At 37.5% G+C, this 20,261-nt stretch overlaps 1 protein-coding gene and 1 non-coding gene across 4 annotated transcripts; both read right to left on the bottom strand.

Annotated features, from left to right (window-relative positions):
* Window positions 1–1,658: 1,658 nt before the first annotated feature.
* On the bottom strand, window positions 1,659–19,585 carry LOC103708096 (U4/U6 small nuclear ribonucleoprotein Prp31 homolog). 3 transcript variants are annotated; one of them, XM_039133415.1, is made up of 10 exons: window positions 19,462–19,585; window positions 18,440–18,501; window positions 9,224–9,290; window positions 5,831–5,893; window positions 5,519–5,656; window positions 4,092–4,984; window positions 3,914–3,984; window positions 3,031–3,133; window positions 2,777–2,852; window positions 1,659–1,988 (listed from the first exon to the last, which is right to left on the bottom strand). In XM_039133415.1, exons 3-10 carry the CDS (start codon window positions 9,224–9,226, stop codon window positions 1,881–1,883), a joined length of 1,455 nt encoding a protein of 484 aa, XP_038989343.1. In that variant the 5' UTR covers window positions 9,227–9,290; window positions 18,440–18,501; window positions 19,462–19,585; the 3' UTR covers window positions 1,659–1,880. The 3 variants fall into 3 exon arrangements, with proteins under 3 accessions (XP_038989343.1, XP_008791096.3, XP_038989342.1); XM_008792874.4 differs by having other exon boundaries at window positions 19,368–19,585; XM_039133414.1 differs by lacking the exon at window positions 19,462–19,585 and adding an exon at window positions 18,877–19,358.
* On the bottom strand, window positions 17,171–17,291 carry LOC113462781. Its single transcript, XR_003385911.1, has one exon. It is a non-coding gene; the product is annotated as a small nucleolar RNA U19 (small nucleolar RNA).
* Window positions 19,586–20,261: the final 676 nt, after the last annotated feature.

Here is a 20,261-nt window from a genome sequence, read left to right on the forward strand (position 1 = left end):
CTAAAGAAGACATTCTAGAAAGAATGGGCTGCTTTAGTTGAATATATATTGAGATTCTATTCTCGTGTAAATTAGAAGCACATACTGCTAAGATTTGAGATATGTACGATATTTCAATGATTCTTTTTGTTTTTTGATTTTTTCCCTCTACCATAAAACTTCAGAATATGAAAAATTTCAAGGATCTTTTTGGATTTTTGTTACATCTCTGGTAAAGTAGCATTGGTCCTGTGATGGGTGGTGTTGTTCTCGTAAACCTGCATCTCGTTTCCGGCGTGCATGCTAGCCTCCTAGTGACACTTTTCCATCAAAAGAGTGTTCTATAGAGCTCGTTTGGTTTGCGGGAAAAAAGGGGGGAAAGTGTGGTCAACGAGAAGGTGATGAGATGGCTCTTATTTGGTTGTAGTTTTCAAATGAGAGAGAAGGGAAAGTTGTATTCCCATGGGAATATGATTCCCACATTTCATGGAAAAGTCTTTCCCATAAGGCGGGAATCACTTCATTTTTACTTTTTCCCAAAAAGTCTCTTCAGCATTAAAGAAGCATTAAAGAGGCATTAAGAACTTAATTTTTATTAAGGGCATAATAGGAATTATACATAACTTTCCTAGGAAAGTGAATGGCCAACCAAACATAAGTACTTTTAAAATTTGTCACTTTTTCATGGTCAACCAAACATGCCAAAAATACTTTCCTAGGCATCCTCTTCCTATGAATTTGTTTCTTAGGAATCATATTTGTAGGAGGGAAAATGCTTCCTACGAACCAAACGAGCCCATAGTGTTACCATGAACTTATTGTCCAACAACCCTAAATATTTCTCTTCCTCAGGCTGAGGATACCTAAAGATGAATGTTGACAGATGTACTTTCCCCTGCCATACAAGTGTGTGGCCGTGCTCTTTGTTTTACCATTGTTAAGGGAAGTGAAATATTCCTATTTCTTTTTATCTTATGTCTGCAACCATATTTACTTTGTCTGGGTTTTTAATTCTACCCAATTTCTTGCTCTTGCTTACGAATTTGTGTTTCCAGATATTTAAGCAGATTTTGCTGTGTTTTTGTTTCGAAGTTTATCGCTGTATCTGAAAATTGAAGCAATGGTTAGTCTATCATTTTTCTTTTTAATCAAACGTTCTTATAATTTATACAAATTAGTGTTTGCATCTGGTAATGATCAGTACCTTGTGAATTAATGAAATAAGAAAAGGTAAAAGTTAGCATATGTGATAGTTTAATGTCTATGCATATCTGTTTAAAAGGGCTATCTGATGTTGAAGGAACACATAAAAACATAGGCTATCATGGAGGAAGAAGACTCAGCCACCATTATAGAGAAGATTCAGAAGGTTCGCCAATTAGATAGCTAGTCACTCAAACAGTACTCTATGAATACAGAAGGAAGAGCAGACTAGAGCTCATTTTGTTTTCTGATTTTATTGAATGTATTGGTACTTATGTACTGCTTAAAATAAAATAAAATAAAAATAATAAAAAAAAAAGATGGGACTGGGCAAGGTGACTCCAATTATTAGCTTCTCCTTTTGGTGTCAATGTGACAAGAAAGGCAGCATTGCTGATCCCATGGTTGAGTGCCAAGTTTGTCTTTCTCGACAGGCAAAGCATCGACATCTCAAATGAAATATGTACACCTACTTATTTGATGAGAGAAATGACATGGAATGGAGCTTATTGCAGACCGGTAGTTAATTTACAATGGCTATCATCCAGGAAAACAATAAGAAGCACACACATCGAGCACTGGAAAGGGACTCCACTAGTTTCTTGGCAACATTCTTCTATATTGTATTGGTCTTGGGAGATGAAAAAGACCACTTAGAATTTTAAATTTACAACAGAGAGACAATTGAAATATCTAAATTAAGGTCTCTTGATCTTTGAGAATGTCCCCATCTCTGAGAAGTAAGTGCTTTGGATTCCACTGCCGAGCAGATTTCCATGAGACTGTGGATTCGTGAGCTCTATTCCCTGAAAAACAGAATGCCACCACAGATTTAATTCATGAATGAGAAAATCCTAAATCCTTACATCGGCAGTCAAAAAATGTTTATCCTGATCCCGATTTGCTATAACATGATTCATCAATTTGTGCACGAAATTTGTCACCTACACTCATCACTTCTTAAGCAATGTCAATATTTTATCCAAAACGGATGCTGGATGCTGGATACTGGAAAAGCTTGTTTGCACTCATAAACTAGTGTAATGGCAGATGAACCCCCAACGCCCCAAGGATATGTCAAAATCTAGATATTTGAGCCGTAGACTTGGTAATTTCATTGCATCTGGTAGAGAAGATGACCACCATAAGCTTTTATTTTGGGAAAAGAATTGTGCCCAACAATGATCAAATGATTTCATGGTTCAATGCAGCAAGGGGCCCTTGGATCATGCTATGAGGTGCATGATGCCTCAATAGGCATCCTGAGATTATTATGGACCCATACGAGCGTATGTTTAGTCCCACATCGGCTATACAATGAATAGATCTTAAATACTTATAAAGAGCTAAGGAACTCGAGTAAATCTTTGCAGCTATACAACGTTCCTTTCACTATAGATGTCTGTACCTATGGATTGACTTCATTTGTATCTATACATGCATTCTACTAGCATCTTTATCGGTTTATGTTACTGTAAAATATGAAAATTTTACACATGGTTCCATCTTAAAGTTACTGAATTTTGACTTTGAGTTTGACAGAATTAAATCAAGAACTGGAATGATTATATGCAGCTTGGAAATATATACAGACCTGTACAGGGGTGAATGCAAGACTAGATGTCAGTCCTGAGGTTGCACCACTGCTTCCATAGTTCTTCTCCTTAAACCTGGTGTACACAATAAACAGTGGGCAGTTCATAGAAATATGGAAAAACTGATAGAGACTCTAATTTGGATTTTGAGGCAATAAAGGAAAAAGCCAATAGAATATCTCATATTCGATAATCTAGAGGATGGAAATAGAATCCTAAAAGATGAAGCATCCAAAAGGATCTAACTGCCTACTTTTTAGCAGCTTTGGCCGCAAGTTTGCTTTGACCAATTGACACACGCAACTTCCCACTTCCTGCCTGACCAAGCATGCCATAACCTTCACCCAAGCCATCACCTGATAATGGAGAGATAAAAGTTAAGAACATCTGAAGAAGCATCAAACAATTATGTCGGCTACAACAAGTCAATAAGTTCTAAGCATGGTGGTTTCCAGAAAGCATGTAATCATGAGAAACTAAAAAGGAACAGCCTTCACTGTCAACGTTATGAGAACTTCCAAAAGCAAATAGAGTATTTTCATGAAGCTAATAAATTATTTTGTATTTATACTTTTTTAAGAATGTTTTGAGATTTGAAAACAAGTGGGTGCCAAAAACAAATCTCGCAAAACCATTCGTAACTGTCAAGCTCAAAGTATCAATACTTTTTTAGTGTAACAGTAAAATAAATGCTTTGAAAATAACTTTTTGCACAGAAATGTGAAATCAGAAAATCAGCAAGATTTGAAATTAAATATGGACCAATTATACCTTTAAATACTGATATAGTCATTATCTACTTATTAAAGTGCTGCTGCGATTTCAAATGTATGTAAACATCTCAGCATCTTACTATTATGAATTTTGCCCCAAAATTCATACAGTAAAAGAGTTCCATTTCTACGCATCTCAGTGGCAATCAACAAAAAAACTAAACTTACCCAGAGTGATTTTCGAAAATTCAGAGAACATCAAGACTAGCAAGCCCCATCTATTAAAGCAAACTTAATGAATCATCTTTTGATCATATCTTTGAGAACAATCAAAAGTCACTTGAAAGTGGGAAAATAAAAATGTGAAGACTGGAGAAATGAGGGATAAAAATATGAACAAGTCATGCATGAGTGTATGCTCACCAAGGGAACTTTCTTCTGGCACTCCAAATTGCATTCTGTTAGCCAGCTTCCTCATATCAGTGATTGCATATCTGTCAAATGCCAAATTTTCAAACACACAAAAATCAAGTTATGGAATAAAACGATCTTGCTAATATGATAATTTTTGTTGCAGAGCACTGTCATAAGAAATTGCTACCTCTCTTTCATTTTCCGCAGTCGACGACCACCTCTCTTCTTTTTGGGCTCTGAATCTGGAACTGGAAGGGGTTTTGGTTGCTTTGCAGGGGGTGGCTCTTGCCACTTCTCAATCTTCTTACGGATTTCCTCTCTCAAGTTCCTTCCAGTCTTCCCCGTTGGATCTCCTCTTGTTGAGTCTACTCTTGCTGCTAGCGTTGATTTTGAAGCCAACAGTCTACAAGCACGGGTCCTCAAAGAAGGAGGGGTGCTCTGAAAAATCTCAGCTTGTTCAAGATAACCTACACGAAACTGAGAGGCTGCAGTAGAAAATCCAGCAAGGGTTTTCTTCTTTGCCCCAAGAAGCTGAACGTTGCAAGCTGGCATTTTTGCCAATGAAGACAAGCCACCAGCTGTTCCCATAAGTTTAGCTGCAACTGCACTTCCAACAATAGCAGAAAGATTTGGTGCGATATACCCCATCCTGCTCTCTACAAAATCAAGAACTTTCTTCTTTGCAATGTCAAGATCAAGTGCTCGGTCACATGCATCAATTGTTTTTTTTAGGTTCTCTTCTGACAGAGGCTTGCCACTTGTAGTTGATGCTGTAACAGAAATGACCATAATAATTGCTGAAGGTAGAAGCCCCTCCAAGTCAACAAGGGTCAAGTCCATCTCATTTCCAATCTTCTTCACAACCCGAGCATAATCAATTGGGTGGTGAACAAGAGATTCAAGTTCAGGAAACTTCAAGCGGTACTTATCACGTATAAAATTGTGAATTATGATGATTTCATTTTCAATGTCGACAGATAAAGAATTGCAATCAACAATAAGTTGATACTCAGGATCATCCTCCAAGACTGTTCCATGACCAGATATATCGGATCCTCTCTGGAGTGCATCTTCAACTTTCTGCGATTCACAAGAAATGAAGAGTGATTATCATATGTCACAAACTGAAATATCTTCCTAAGTTTTGCATGATGCATTTCATTATTATGCAATATATCTAAATGAGTCGGAACAAAAGAGAATAAAATAAATAAACCAACAAAATCATCATGACAACAAGAATAACTAAAAAATGGCATAAATACATTCTAAAAACTTTTGGAGTTCAAAAGGAAATATTGCCAACAGAGAAAATTTTCAAGTTTATCCTAATACACTTTCACTAATTTTAAAGGAAAGGGAAATAAATAGTTAAGCATGAAACAGAGAAAAAATTCAAATCAGTCAAAAAAAGGCAACCATGAATGATAGACACAGATGAAATATTATCTAGATTTAGGTTATAAATGCAAATGAATAAAAGCTGAGGCAACCATAGCCCAATAACCATGAATATGTAACAAGACATAACCACAAAAGCACATGCTACAGTTGTGAGGTTTACCTTAATAAGAAAACATGACAACCAAATGTATAAAGAGTTTTGAGCATCACCTGCATAATATCATTATAGCGTTGCGTCCTCTGCAGCTTTGAAACACTATCAAGATCATCATAGTTTAGTGCTTCAATATCAGCTATATCACCATCAGCATCCTCCTCCATGTCTGCTACATCAGCTTCCTCATCGTCCTAATAGACAAGTTCCATGTGAGATAGGAGCAAGTAACCATGATGCAGAAATATACAACACCGAAACAAAAGAAACAGGTAGAAGATGAGGTTGATACATAAAATTGCAAACATCTAAATATTATCTATCAGCCTAAAATTGTAATCAAGTATAAAGTTAATATATAAACTCACAAGATGGGCTTCATTGTCCGATAAATCTTCAAGGTCCGCCAAGAAAGAATCAGCAAGACTGGCCTGTTTAAAAACCACAGCTATAATATCAGTATACATCTTCAGTTGTTCGCAAAAATATTACACCTGAAGTAAAGAAACTGCAACATTGCATAAGACCTATTTTCCTTGTGAAATTGATACAGAAATGCTAAAAGAAGATGCTTCCAAAAAATCATGCTTGTAAAATCCCACATACACATTCACCATACAGGCCTAGAAACTGAATGCAATTAAAACATACTGTGAGTGGTACATTGCATGAAGAATTGCCAGAACTTAATCAGGCATTTAGCTGCACATAACTTAGAATAACTCATAGATATAATATTAGCATTACAAATTGCCGCAAATATAGTAGTAATAAAAATGCAACAATACGGAAATATGTCAATAGAAGAAGAACGTAGGAGATGTTCAGAAATAATGCAACTTGTTGAAGTCTACTATTCACTGCCATCCTAGCAAACAAGAAAAGTAGATACCTAAACTATTTATTTGCTATATATAACTTCAGGTTCTGAGTACCAGACTAGTGGCTAAAAAACTGAAGATAAAAAGTATGCCAACCCACACACACACACACAAACAGACATAAACAAACAAAAGCACAAATACGTGTATAACCATCACAATTAAAATTTTTACAGCATTCCTTGTGTGTCACATGTCCAGCAAAATCTGACAAGGGAACCTCCATGGAATTTGGCACAAAGACATGTATGTATTATATAGATGTTTGTATAAGCATGCATATCTAGTCTAGAAAGCTTGAGATTATTAACAGTTTTAGTAAGGTCCACTGAGTTTCAAGTTCAGCTCAAGTTTATGAGTTTCACCCACCCAAAAGATGAAAAAGATTATGAAAAGATAGGAAAACAAGGGAAATGTAAAACAATTTGACAAAAATATATCACACAATTTGAAGGCATATTTAATAATCTGACATCTTTGGTTTTTATGGTTTTGGTGTTTTCAGACCAAAAGCCTAAAAGTACAAAACCAGTTAAAAAGAATATCTGTTTGGACATGATGGAGTGTTAAAGAACTATATTACATTGAATTGCTTAATAAGAATCTAACAATTAAATACCCAACAGTGTATCCCAACAAAAATAAACTGTAATAGCATAAAACTACATATGGCTATAAACTTGATACCTAAGATAACATGGATCGACATTGTGAGGAAGGATATGGAAAACTTAAAATAACAAAAGGGATAGCCCTAAATAGGAATACTTGGAGAATAACAATCCAAATAGCTGGAAAAAGGCTTGACAATTATGATTATAGTTATTAATATAAACATGATACCATTAGATCAAGTATTGGTTATCAAATTATATTTTATAGTAATTTGGAGTACGAAATAAGATGACAAATGGATGCATTTTATTTAAATGTCCACAAAATCCAAGCTCTAGCTAATCCATGTGTAGATCTTATAAATCCACTATTCAAGGGGCTTGCTCAGTTACACCCCTTTTATCCCTTCACCTAAAATAACTCTTGAAGATAGAAAAAGGTATTGTATATAGAATAAGCTACACTTCACTTGAATTCTTTAGAACCAGAATCCCAAATGCTTCCAGTGTTCTGAAAAAAAAAAATAAAACTCAAGCCTAATTTTAAGAAGATACTTATGTATTAGGCATCTCCTCATCTAACTCCAAGGAAAAAAATATCCTCATCATATATTTAAAAATAAATGAAGAATAATGATGCTATATATCAAAATCATGAATAAGCAAAGCATCCACAGTCATTTTAGGTTGAAATGTATCAACTTGAGCCAAAACTTCAAACCTTTGTACAAGCATAAATTATATTCAGTAAATAATCAATTAGACTATTTCCTCCATAATTTTGACATGATTTACTCCGCATGGAACTTAATAACTTTTACATAGAAAAACCAAAAGTTAACATTTAATGTTGATGAGATTGTGGTTCACTTTAGTATCAAGGAGGGTCATGATGTGTCATTAAAGTGTCCAAAGCGCCAAAATTGATTCATAGGTAAGATTCCATAAGGATAAAAAAGCAGTATCTTAATGCTCGCTATCTATCTACCTAGTTCGGACCTTCTCACGAATTGTGCCAACAAAATTACACATATAGCAAGCACCAGCAAAGATGCACAAAAACAAACCAGAACCCAGAAACCAAAGATCTCAACAGACAATCCTTATACAGTGATAGATCATGTTTAACCCTTGGTATCATTAAGTTACCTGTTACCAAAAGAACTATGACTGCAAATACCAGCATCTGGTACAACTGCAACATAAATCTGACATAATCATATTAATATAGTTCAGTGTACATCTCTATGCAACTTCAGAGCTGATACTTAGTAATTCCAAAATTAAAAAATTTAATTTCAGTATTTGCTGGTCCTCAAGTAATTTAAAGTCGGGCTGATACTTTGTATCTCAAGTCAAATCCTAAAAATATACATGTAATCGCCTAAAGGAGTAATTCAAATAGTCGGTCCTCCTGTTTTAAATGGTAGCGAGATAGTTGCAGGTTATTTACCCACTAATAAGTAGGAGCTCCTCAACATTGAGTGTCAGAGATATAGACCCCATTTCAACCTTTACTTTGAGTGGAAAAGAATTTGAATTTTGATAATCACCTATAATTAGAGATATAGACCTAATGCCAACAGAAAGCAACATAATATGCAAACTTCCTAAGTAGCCAGCCGATCTTCTATAAGAGCATCTTCAGACACAAAATACACCACTCAATTAAGTAAAGTTTGACGAAGAAAAACAAGGAAGAATAATATAGTAAATACATAAATACAGACATTCGTACATGCATCCACATATAAGTATGCATATGCATAAATACAGTTACACCAGCATTTTTAATTTTTATAAGATTTTTTTTAATTATTTTCCTTAACTCTCCTAATTTCTTCTTTTAACATATCTAGTGTTATTGCAACTTGCTTTGCTGTATTTCTTTCTAATAAAGCTACTATTTGCGATTAAAACCTAATGGTGCTATTAACACATCAATGACAATAAATTATAGGTTCATTTAGCGGGATACTTTTCCTACGAATGAGACAGACAAATTACCATACAGCCTACTGGTAAATGGATACATGTTACTGGTGCAAACTTTCTATAAAACTCAAACAAAAAGATGTTTGTGTGTTCCTTCAACATCAAATAGCCTTTTTAAACAGTTAATGCACAGACATTAAACTATCACACATGCTAACTTATACCTTTTCTTATTTCATTAATTCACAAGGTGCTGATCATTACCAGATGCAAACACTAATTTGTATAAATTATAAGAACGTTTGATTAAAAAGAAAAATGATAGACTAACCATTGCTTCAATCTTCAGATACGGCGATAAACTTCAAAACAAAAGCACAGCAAAATCTGCTAAATATCTGCAAACACAGATCCAGAAGCAAGAGCAAGAAATTAGTTAGAATTAAAAACCCAGACAAAGTAAATATGGTGCAGACGCCAAGAATTAATTTTAATAAGATGAAAAGAAATAGGAATATTTCACTTCCCTTAACAATAGTTAAACAAAGAGCACGGCCACACACATGTACGGCAGGGGAAACAGTACATCTGCCAACATTCATCTTTAAGGTATCCCCAGCCTAAGGAAGAGAAATACTTAGGGTTGTTGGACAATAAGTTCATGGTAACACTATAGAACACTCTTTTGATGGAAAAGTATCACTAGGAGGCCAGCATGCACGCTGGAAACGATATGCAGGTTTACGAGAACAACACCACCCATCACAGGACCAATGCTACTTCACCAGAGATGTAACAAAAATCCAAAAAAATCCCTGAAGTTTTTCATATTCTGAAGTTTTATGGTAGAGGGAAAAAATCAAAAAACAAAAAGAATCACTGAAATAACGTACATATCTCAAATCTTAGCAGTATGTGCTTCTAATTTACATGAGAATAGAATCTCAATATATATTCAACTAAAGTAGCCCATTCTTTCTAGAATGTCTCCTTTAGATTTCTGTAAAAATTGGGATAGAAAAAAAATAAAACAACAAAAAAGAGAGAGGGCAAGGGTAGGATGTAGAATGAATAATGCAGCAATTTGCTAATAGACAGACACATTAAGCAAGAAATATTGGGAATGACACAGACGCATACGTAAGATATGGGAGATTGCATAAAAGTGTCAAGGATTAAACTAAGAGTGAGATGGAAGTATCTTACTACTAGTCAAAAAGTTTAAAAAGGAAGATGGAGACCAGTGACTAGCAAGAATGGCACAATGATCTCAAGGACATGCCATTGTGGATCATAGAACACCATTGTCAACTGTAGGAAGCTTAGTGGGAAGTTGGGGACACTATAAGACAATGGGCGGTCTCAAGTCCTCAAATTCTTCATGCTTCTGTACTTTGATTGTTTAAAAATCTTATTCAAGGCTCTCGCTGTTGGGCATGCATGCCCCCCTCCCATTGCTAGCACAAATGGGACGCAACCACCAATTGGACGGCTTCTACTATTGGGCATGTTTGTTTGGCTTCCCACCAGAAATGGATCGGGGCCATTGGTCAACCTTAGATTCTGGAATTTCTCGTTCTTCTAAATGGCACGATCATGTTTTTTGTTGATCTCAAATGAAGCACGATCACCATTACCATAGATTTTTTGAAAGCAATACTTAATAAGCTTCATCTTACGTCTTGGTTCAAGAACAACCCCTATAGCAAGAATGTGAGAGCATTCCTTCCAATACTTGTCAAATTTTTCTTGCATCTTTAAGGCCATCATCCTCACAACTTCATTTGAACTCCTAGATTCTTCAATCAAAAGCATATGTATTCTCCAAATTTCATAGAAATACAAATTTGTGGTTGGATTTTTTGTTTGTGAAAAAATTTCAATTATATGATAGAAAACCTTTAAGAAGTTACAAATAATGATGCCTTGAGACCAATCTTCCTCAGTTAGCGCATCTTTAAAATTAGGATCCTGGGCCACAAGTCGCACAAATATATCCTTGAATTGTATAGCATCATTTAACATAAGATACGTAGAATTCCAACGAGTAGGTACATATATGCATATCCTTTTTCTTCATAATTCCCATAAACAATTCCAACCTTCTTTGAGATGATTTTACATATTTTACAGCCTCACGGATCCTGTGAATAGTACCCTCCGCTTACCTTCAGCCCATCCTTCATGATCCAATTAAGACTATGTGCACAGCAACACACATGAAAGAATTTACCATCCAAAAGTAAATCTTTTCTAAATTGTTTTTGAAGCTCCGTTGTTACAACTGTATTTGCTGACAAATTATCAAGGATGATTGAACCCAACCTTTTCTCAATATTCCACGATAAAATACAGCTAGCTATACAATCACTAATGACTAAGCTAGTATGTGGTGAAGAAACCAACTTAAAATTGATAATATGTTTTTTAAGTTTTCAATCATTAGTGATGTAATGTGCAGTGAGACACATGTATCCCAATGTCTGATTTGATGTCCACATGTTCAATGTTAAGCTGATTCTTCCACAGTTCGTCTTGAACAAATCTTCAAGTTTTCGTTTTTTTCTTTACATATGTTTTAAAGCAATCAGAAGCCAATGTTGTTCTTGAAACAATATGAAATTCTGATCTGAGGTTCCTAATAAACATTTAAAAAGCTGGGTGTTCAACTGTTGTAAATGGCATCTCTTGTAGAATTACCATCCTTGCAAGATCCTCACGGCTTCTTTCTTGATTAAATGAATAGGGAACCAACTCGTTCAATGGAACACCATCTTTTGAAGTCACAGTGCCTATTAATATTTTTTGTTTCCCATTAAGATTTTTTTTTGTCTTACAGTTCTTTATATATTTGTAAAGATGACTTGTCCCATTTTTAGAATCAGCTGAAAAAATTAAATGACAGTAATTACATTGAGCTTTCTCCTTTTGGTTTTCTACCTCACAATAATGATTCCATATCTCTGACCTCCTTTTTTGTTTCACTTTGGAGCTATCTGGATGGACTGTATTAGAGGGCTCTATAGCTTGAGAACTACTGCAACGAAGTATACTTGAAACTTGAGCCATTTTTTTATTGCTATCCATCACAGACATTAACCTATTTTGCATAGAATTCAATAAAGATGTATAAGCATGAAATGTAAAAGCATAGAAAACTTTTAACCTATAATAAGTATGTTATAAGGGAGCATAAAGCACAAACATGTGAACACTGAGCACATATGGCTTGGCTGCTTCTATTTGAATGGATAGGAGATCAAAAACAAAGCATGGTACAGACAACAAGCAACATCATTAAAAAAGAATGCACACATGCCTGCAGACAAAAGAATGTAGTTGGTACAAAATAGATATGGCTCATTCAATCTGATTAAGGATTGCTGCATTTTAAAGTCTTTCAAAATGCAGCATAAGATATTTCAGACAAAAATGTTCTGTTGAGTTGTAATTCTCTGGCCCTATTTCAGACTAAATGTAGAAGCAACTGGCTGCAAAAGAAGGAAAATTACACAAACTATTGATGAAGGGCCAAAATTCAGTCTCTTGTTACTTGTTAGTGACTCCATGGTTGCTGATATAAAATCAAAGAATAAATCAGCCAACAAGCAATCAGTAAGCAAACAGTAATCATGGTTACAGAAACATTGGGAATACACTTCAGATTTGGACTCGGATCATGCTTCATAGCTTCAGAAAGAATTAATCACTGTAAACACGTAAAAAAAAAAGGAATCGAACCTCTGTCGGGAATAGCAAAGTGGGGAGTCGGGACTCACTGGAGTAGGGAGTCGTGAGGAGGTGCTCGGAGGAGGTGCTCGGAGGAGGGGCTCGGAGAAGGCCCTCGGAGGAGGAGGGGCTCAAAGAAGGCCCTCGGAGCCCGAGGAGGCGCTCGGAGGAGGGGCTCGGAGGAGGCACTTGGAGGAGGCCCTCGAAGGAGTAGGGGCTCGGAGGAGGCCCTCGAAAGAGGAGGGGCTCGGAGGAGGAGGCCCTCGGAGGAGGCGGCGGCGCTCGGAGGAGGAGGCCCTCGGAGGAGGCGGCGCTTGGAGGAGGTGGCGCTCGGAGGAGGAGGAGGAGGTGCTCGGAGAAGGCACCGCTCGGAAGAGGAGGCCCTCGGAGGAGGCGGCGCTCGGAGGAGGAGGAGGCGGCGCTCGGAGGAGGCGCTCGGAGGACGAAGAATGGCGATAGGGTTTCGGGAGAAGAAATCCTAGACATGCCTGGGCTTTTCATTTTTACGGCTCCAGGTTCGGGTCGTGGGTCGGGTCTTCGGGTCGGTTTCGGGTCCAGACCGTTGCAGTGGCCAGCGAGCACTGAGCAGTGCGCATTCCGGGTCGGGTCGGATCTTCAGGTCGGGGCGGGTCATAAACGACCCAAAATAGACCAAAAAAAGTAATGGTTTGGGTCGAGTCGGGATTCAGTAAATCCAGACCCGACCCAGAAAATGGTTCGGGTCCAATTTGAAAACCCGATCCCAACCCACGAGTCTTCCGAAACAAACGTGGTCAGGTCTAATCGGGTGACCCAACCCACTTGCAGCCTAACCTGCATCCATACGCATGACCCGTTTGGATAAAGTACCTACTACTGATCTAAAGACCAAATACAAACCTACCAGGCTACCACCTCAACCAACCCCACCCCCTCCCAAACCAATCCTTTCCTTCTTCCTCTTGTATGATTACACTCTTGACAAACTACCAGACCCTTCTCTCTTGTGTATTGTGCCTGCCCTCTATAATCCTCTATCACATTACCTCCTCCCCAACTCAAAAGGCACACGCATAGAAGCCATCAGTGACAGCAAGACACACATTTACAGCTACAGCAAGCTTGAAGGAAAAGTTCAGCTACGAAACCAAACACCTATAGGGATTTCTCACAGACACCACGTACAAACTGGGGAGGAAAATGCAAAATACCATTTTTTCAGCATTTTTTTCTCTCTTTTATCTGATATGGAGGACTTACGCTGACATCATCTTTGCAGTCAGTTTTGTATTATGTAGGAACGAAAAAAATTCGTGCTGAAAATAGGAATCACAGGAAATTTACTTCGAGAAAGAACAATAAAAATAAAGACCTTACGAACTATAGGTAATTTATCTTTTCTGATTGCGAGTTGTCCCAAAAACGCCGAAGGAACCCTTTTTTTCATCGTCAGATCAACCCTACTCTTCCTATATATAGAGAAACAACAATGCCCAAGATTTTTCAGAAATAGAAATAAGCCATGGAACCCATCACAGGGGTCGAAGAAGCCATGGAATCCATCACAAGGGCTGAAGAAAAGCAGTAGAGGCTCGTTCGAAGAGCACGTACCCTCCAAAAGACTCCATTATAACAATAAATCCCTGTTGACTATTTTCATAACAAAAATATTTCAAAAAATTCTTCTTTCCATGGCTATTCACGGCCCGCGAAGATCAACCACTCGTGCCCGAGATCACTATCCAATCAATGCCCAAAGCATTCAAAGAGTAAGGCGTGGGATGGGACTACTTGTTAGTTGGACTGCTTTTTCGTTCTCAGATACATGTATTTGGTAACTCTCTTATAGTATTCTTTAACCTTGGATTCGTCTGCAATAGTCCCTCGGACTCAAAAAGTGTTAGCGAAAATGGCTGATCCAATAGCAGATTCCACAGTTGCCACTGTTATCGGTCCAGCACATTTTTAACTATTTTTTATGAGACAAAAATACCTCTCCCTCATGAGTATATGGTTTCTTCTTCCCAAACCAAAACTCTTCCATTTTTAACTATTTTTTATGTCAACGGCGGCTCCCTCCGCAGCCATCCTCCTGCCAAAACCTCCAGAGCTGACATAAACGGCAGAGGAAAGTATCTGCCTTGAAAAATCATGAAGGGAAAAAAAGTCTGGAAAGCAAGTTAGCTAGGAGTAAGGGCTGCCGTCCGAAGAAATGAATGTTGACCAAAGAAAGCTAAACCTGTGAATCCAGTAAGTTGCCGACCGAGACGATGGCAGGAGAATATTTCATGATAACGATAGACAAAACCGTGTGGAAACTCCAGTATTACATCCCGTCTACTCACTTTAAACTTAGGGATACTTCTACACTAAAAAGCATATCTCCACAAATGATGACACAGACACGCTAGAATACTCAACCTTTGGTTCCTCATAAATTCCACTTTAATGGAAAACCACCACCTTCATACCTCTGCTTGGCTTTCAGCATCTGTCCTGTCCCAACTCACGAATACTCATGGACAGCTTGCACCAGGGGCTAGGGTGACGGAGTCCAGAGGTAAAGGATGGAGAAACCAATACCTATTACCGGCTGGAAGCCGAGAGAGAGAGAGAGAGAGAGAGAGAGACGAATGTTACAGTGAATTCAAATTAGCAATTTATTTTCCAATTTTCTTCCATATGAAATTTGCAAATAATTCATTTGTCGATTTTCTTTGGGTGGCCGTCACCATTTTATTTATTTTTTATATATTTTCTCTTAATTTCCTCTAGCCTCTAGGCCAAGTGCGACTCCGTCTCCGCCGCCGCCTCCCTTGCCCTCGCCCTCCACCTGTGCTTCTTCTCCACCATCGCTGCCCGCAAGAGGATCCGAAGGAGAAGAATCTCCGCCGCACTCCACCAGCCACGTCACCGAGCCACCGCTGGCCTCGGCACTCTTCCGACGTTGCCAGCCTCGTGGGAAGAGAAGAAAGAAGAGAAGAAAAAAGAAAAGAAAAAGAAAAGCAAAGAAAAGAAAAAAAAAGAAAAATAAATAAATAAATAAATAAATGCATATATATGTATGAATGAATGAATAAATAAATAAATAATTAAGATAATAAATAAAAATATTTTAATGAAATAAAATAATAAATAAATATCCGACACTCTTCCGGTGCCGCCGGCCTCGCGGGAGGAGAAGAAAGAAGAAAGAAGAAGAAGCTTCGGAAAGAAGAGAAGAAAAAAAAGAAAAAAAAAAGAAAAGGAAAAACAAAGAAGAAAAGAAAAAGAAGAAAAAGCAGTGGATCGGTATGAGATGGACTGGAATCACCAAAGGCCCAGCGAGCATGCTGGTAGCCTAGAGCAATCTTCATTTGCATTACATGAAGATGTAAGGTTTGTCATCTCGGATGGTTGCGGTGATCAGCACTCCCTTTTCCAACCCTTCAGAGCTCCAAGGTTCCTTTCCTCTAGCTCCCGGCTCCAGGGTTCAGCTCCTTTGGTTAAATACTCTAGAGAGGCTGAGGGAGAAGAGAGGGTACAGTAATCAGTGTTTAAAATGGGAGGTTCAAATAACCTCCCTTAAACGTTGTCCTCAGGAGAGGTAGCACCCTCTCCTTCCTCAGTGGATGGGAGGCCAACAGCTGACCTTTTCCCCTGGCCAGCTAAGGCCGTCACTTCTACTTGAAGCATGAGGTGGCAGCCCTCCCTTTCTTCATGAACGAGGGCCCAACAGCTGGCCTTCTCCCTACTGGCCAGCTGGGGCTCGTCACCTCAACCTATAGCATGAGGTGGCAGCCCTCAAATAGGCTGCCAACCATGAGCCCAAGTTGGCCCATTTAGTGACCTAGCCCAAATACTCAGGGCCTCAAAAATATTGGCCCAGTTAGTATTGGGCCAGGATATTACACAAATCACATTCCACATAAAAGCCAATCTAGTTGCTCCTTTGTGTAAAACTGTGGTCTTTCACTAGTTTCATGCTGCCACCCCCAAAAGTAAGAAATCCTAAGGTTTTTTTTTGAAGGAACTAGACAAGATGGAATGCAATAAAGCGGCTTATAAAAGTTTTAAGCATTCATCTCTGAATGGGTCATAGGACTTGGGAGGCATGTCACCCGCTAGCTCACCTAATAACTATTTGGAGAAGAAACAAGAAAGTTGAAAAGGATAAGATGGCTGTGAAGGGCAACATGGAAGGAGGAAAAAGCAATTCCTTCTCCAAAACCAATGCACATATTTACACTATAAAGGATTGTAAGGTGTACAATAAGAACTTTTATATGTTTAAAATGCTAGCTGAAAGTACACTACTATATAAGACCTGTGCACATCTGTCAAAAACTTACAGGTCACATCCTACCAGCACAGAGTTCTCGCTCCCAAACAACATGAGCAAACACTGGATAAATGCAATTGCTTTTCTATCATGCATTCCTATCTGAGCCATATGTAGACATTGTATCTCAGCTCTTATTTATTCAAGCATTTTATTTGGGTATAACAAAAAATGTAATTTTTTTTATAAAAAAAATATCAAAGGTAATTGAGTGTACTGAAAGCAAGGCAAACGAGAGCTAAAAAAATAAAATGTCTAAGGCTGCTTGGAGGACACCATATGATTGAGATGTCAATGAAATGGAGTCCCCTCAAAAGGCCTGAGAAGGTTGAACAGAACCATCAATTTATGCCTCCTAACTAAGCCAGATAGTATGAATTTGAGATGCAAGCAACATCTCTAAATCACCATATGGCTACTCAAAGAGGCTTTCTTTTCTTCCATGGGATCGTGTAAGGTGGGGCTATGGATTTATGAAACTAAATACTAAGGAATTTTATTCTACAGCACTATGCATGTACATGTGTTTGTACATGCGTCTAGACATATATACATATGTTTCTGTGTGTCTGAGGACATTAAAGAAAGAAATCTCACAGACAAGAATGCATCCTTCAACTCAAGTATTCCCAGTGACAGTCATGTTACATATGAATATCTTGTACATTTAGCAATAAATAGCCAAAAAATGAAGTTCGATATCATATTTTAAAGTAATGAAAATTAACAAGTGTTGTTTCATAATCCTTGCATGATATGTGAAATTCAAGTTACAATCAACATGAACAAAAAGATGAAACCTCACTTATTCACACATGACAAACAGACTGCAAAAAAGGACAAAATAGAAGCACCAACATAGCCAAAAGTTAGCCAATCGTTGCCTTAATGTTCTGCTATCTATTAAAACCAAGATTTGAAATGTTCCGTTATCCACCAAATCCAAGATTTGGACTATTTGATTGATATACTTGATGAATAGTGGAGAAAAATATAAAAAACGTTGGATAACCAGAAAGCTAGTCAATCAGTTGAAACATCATTACAGATAAGAGAGATTAGTAAGAGAAAGGAACATTTGGGTTTTTGATCTTCGAATAGGAAAAATAAAGTTTTATAAGCGCTATACCCTGATGCTGGTAACAAAGAATTATGACATCATGGTTACCTTTCAGGGCATAATAAAGGTAGGCATGAAAACCACATACGTTATTCACCTCTTTTCAATTTTAATTTCTCACACTTGTATTCTGGACCTCCAGGTTTTAATAAAATTTCAGGCAAAAAAGTATAAAAATTCATAAAGCAATATCAACCTAAAATTTTGATCTGCTGATGAAGACTACTTGAAAAGCAATAGCTAATTAATTGAATGCTTAGAAAGTCAGAAATCTCGTGTGGAAAGAACCGCACATCGCATCAAAGGATGCTGCGTTATCACAAGATGTTCATCATTCTATCATAATTTACAGTCTGTTTGCAAACTTACTCGTTTAAAAAAAAACACACTAATCTTACCTTTCAGAACCCAAGCACAAGACAATGGTAGGACAGTCCAAAATACCTGAAACTCTCAGAACCTGCGAAAAAACCCACCATGAGAATCGTTTTAAATGCCAAAAGAGGCAAAGCTATAATGTCTCTACCTCTATATACAAATTGTATAAGAAAACCACATCAAGACAGACTTTCTCAAAGTCCATGAAATGGTTATTAAATATGTTTGGAACAAAACAAAGCGATCATCAAAGTTGGATCCTTTTTATGTTTTGAGATGCAAGTATCTAACTCATTCCTATGCAACTCCAAGTTCCATAGATTATCTTGTCTATTTTAATCAGCTAAGCCTCCAGCAGTCAAACCAAAATTTTACCCCACAATCTCCATCTAAACACAAACATTCAATGGGAGATAATGGCAGAAAAGGCATCATAAAGCTAACACCAACTATCTACCATAATACTCTTTTCCATGGAAATCCCTGCCATCAGTCCATCTCGATCAAAACTGGCTGCTTTACATCTTCTCCCCATCTATGCTCTGCACTTACTCCTTAATTATAAGACACTTTCAAAAGAAAAAACAACCTTTTCCTCAATTTACAAACTTCCTAGATTACTTACTACCTTCAAACACTCTATCATCACATCAAATGGTTCGTTCCCAGAAATTAAAATTAAAAAACAAAAATTGCATCTGGGACTTAAAATTCTGTATAAATTAATCAATCACCACGCAAAACACAGTTACAGAATATATGCAGTCCATTAAAGTTCCGATCTGAGACATAATACGAGAGAGCTCAGCATGTATCTTCATTAAACTGCCAAATTTGAGAGAGATAACAGGAAAGGGAATCAAAAAAAAAAATCAGAAAAGAGGATAAATTGGAAACCTAGAACATTAAAAAAAATCCAAACTTTGTAAAAAAACAATGGAAATTTACGGGGTCATGATGTTCAATGAGAGAACAAGAGTTTAGAGATTTGAACTCGAGAAACCGCTGCAATTCCGGGGGATTTATCCATCCCCAGTATTACCGAAAACCTTAGAAGAACCCTATAGAGCTCTCTGCAGCCGAAATCCAAAACCCTAGAAAACCCTAACGGCGCTGCAAGGCCAGGAAGGGCACACATTTATAACGTATGAAGCCCGATGAAGAGCCCGACCAGCCCCATGTCTTTTGCACGTGACATCAGTCATTTTATAGCCATCAAGCTTCATGCAGAATCGGCATCCATTTGCCGACTTCAGTTTTCATGGAGTATGAGAACCAAGTTCGAATCGCCCTGCGCGTCAATTAAAATGTGGTAATACTGATTTGACATGAGGTCTAGGGGAACTTATTGGTCCGCTGGTAACTTTGGTGGTGCCAGATGTGACGTACTCACCTTTGGGTAGGAAGGGTATGAGTAAAACTTACCTGCCCGCATCGAATATTTTCCTAGCAGGGCGAAGGCCCAGTGGGAGCTGCTACGTGGGGGTAGGCTTGTCCCTTCCTCCCCCCTACCTTTTTTATTCCAGCGCAAAAAAAAAAAAAAAAAAAAAAAAAACAAAGGGGAGGAGGTCCTTCAACATTTATTATGAAATAAATTACAAGGTGCTGCTAATGCAGCTCGGAATGCAAGAGTTTTCATGGAATATGATGGGAGCAAATTATTCCTTTTTAACATCATCAAAATGATATACATTGGGTGCATCCAATGCTCTAAGATTTATTTAACGAGAGAGAAAAAAAATCGATCACATGTTGATTAAGCTAGCTGTTGTACTATTCTTTCAATTCTTCCTAAAGAAAAAGAAGAATATACAATTTTACATTCTAGATTCAGAGCATGAC

This window comes from Phoenix dactylifera, chromosome 14 (assembly GCF_009389715.1).
Source record: "Phoenix dactylifera cultivar Barhee BC4 chromosome 14, palm_55x_up_171113_PBpolish2nd_filt_p, whole genome shotgun sequence".
Taxonomy (NCBI): Eukaryota; Viridiplantae; Streptophyta; class Magnoliopsida; order Arecales; family Arecaceae; genus Phoenix; species Phoenix dactylifera.

What these genes read in the sequence shown, in the direction of transcription:
- LOC103708096 (XM_039133415.1), bottom strand. An exon ending in GCTATAATGATATTATGCAG is followed by an intron (nt 4,985 to 5,518) that starts GTGATGCTCAAA and finishes TGTGAATCGCAG; the next exon opens with AAAGTTGAAGATGCACTCCA. An exon ending in GCGGCCAAAGCTGCTAAAAA is followed by an intron (nt 2,853 to 3,030) that starts GTAGGCAGTTAG and finishes TGTGTACACCAG; the next exon opens with GTTTAAGGAGAAGAACTATG.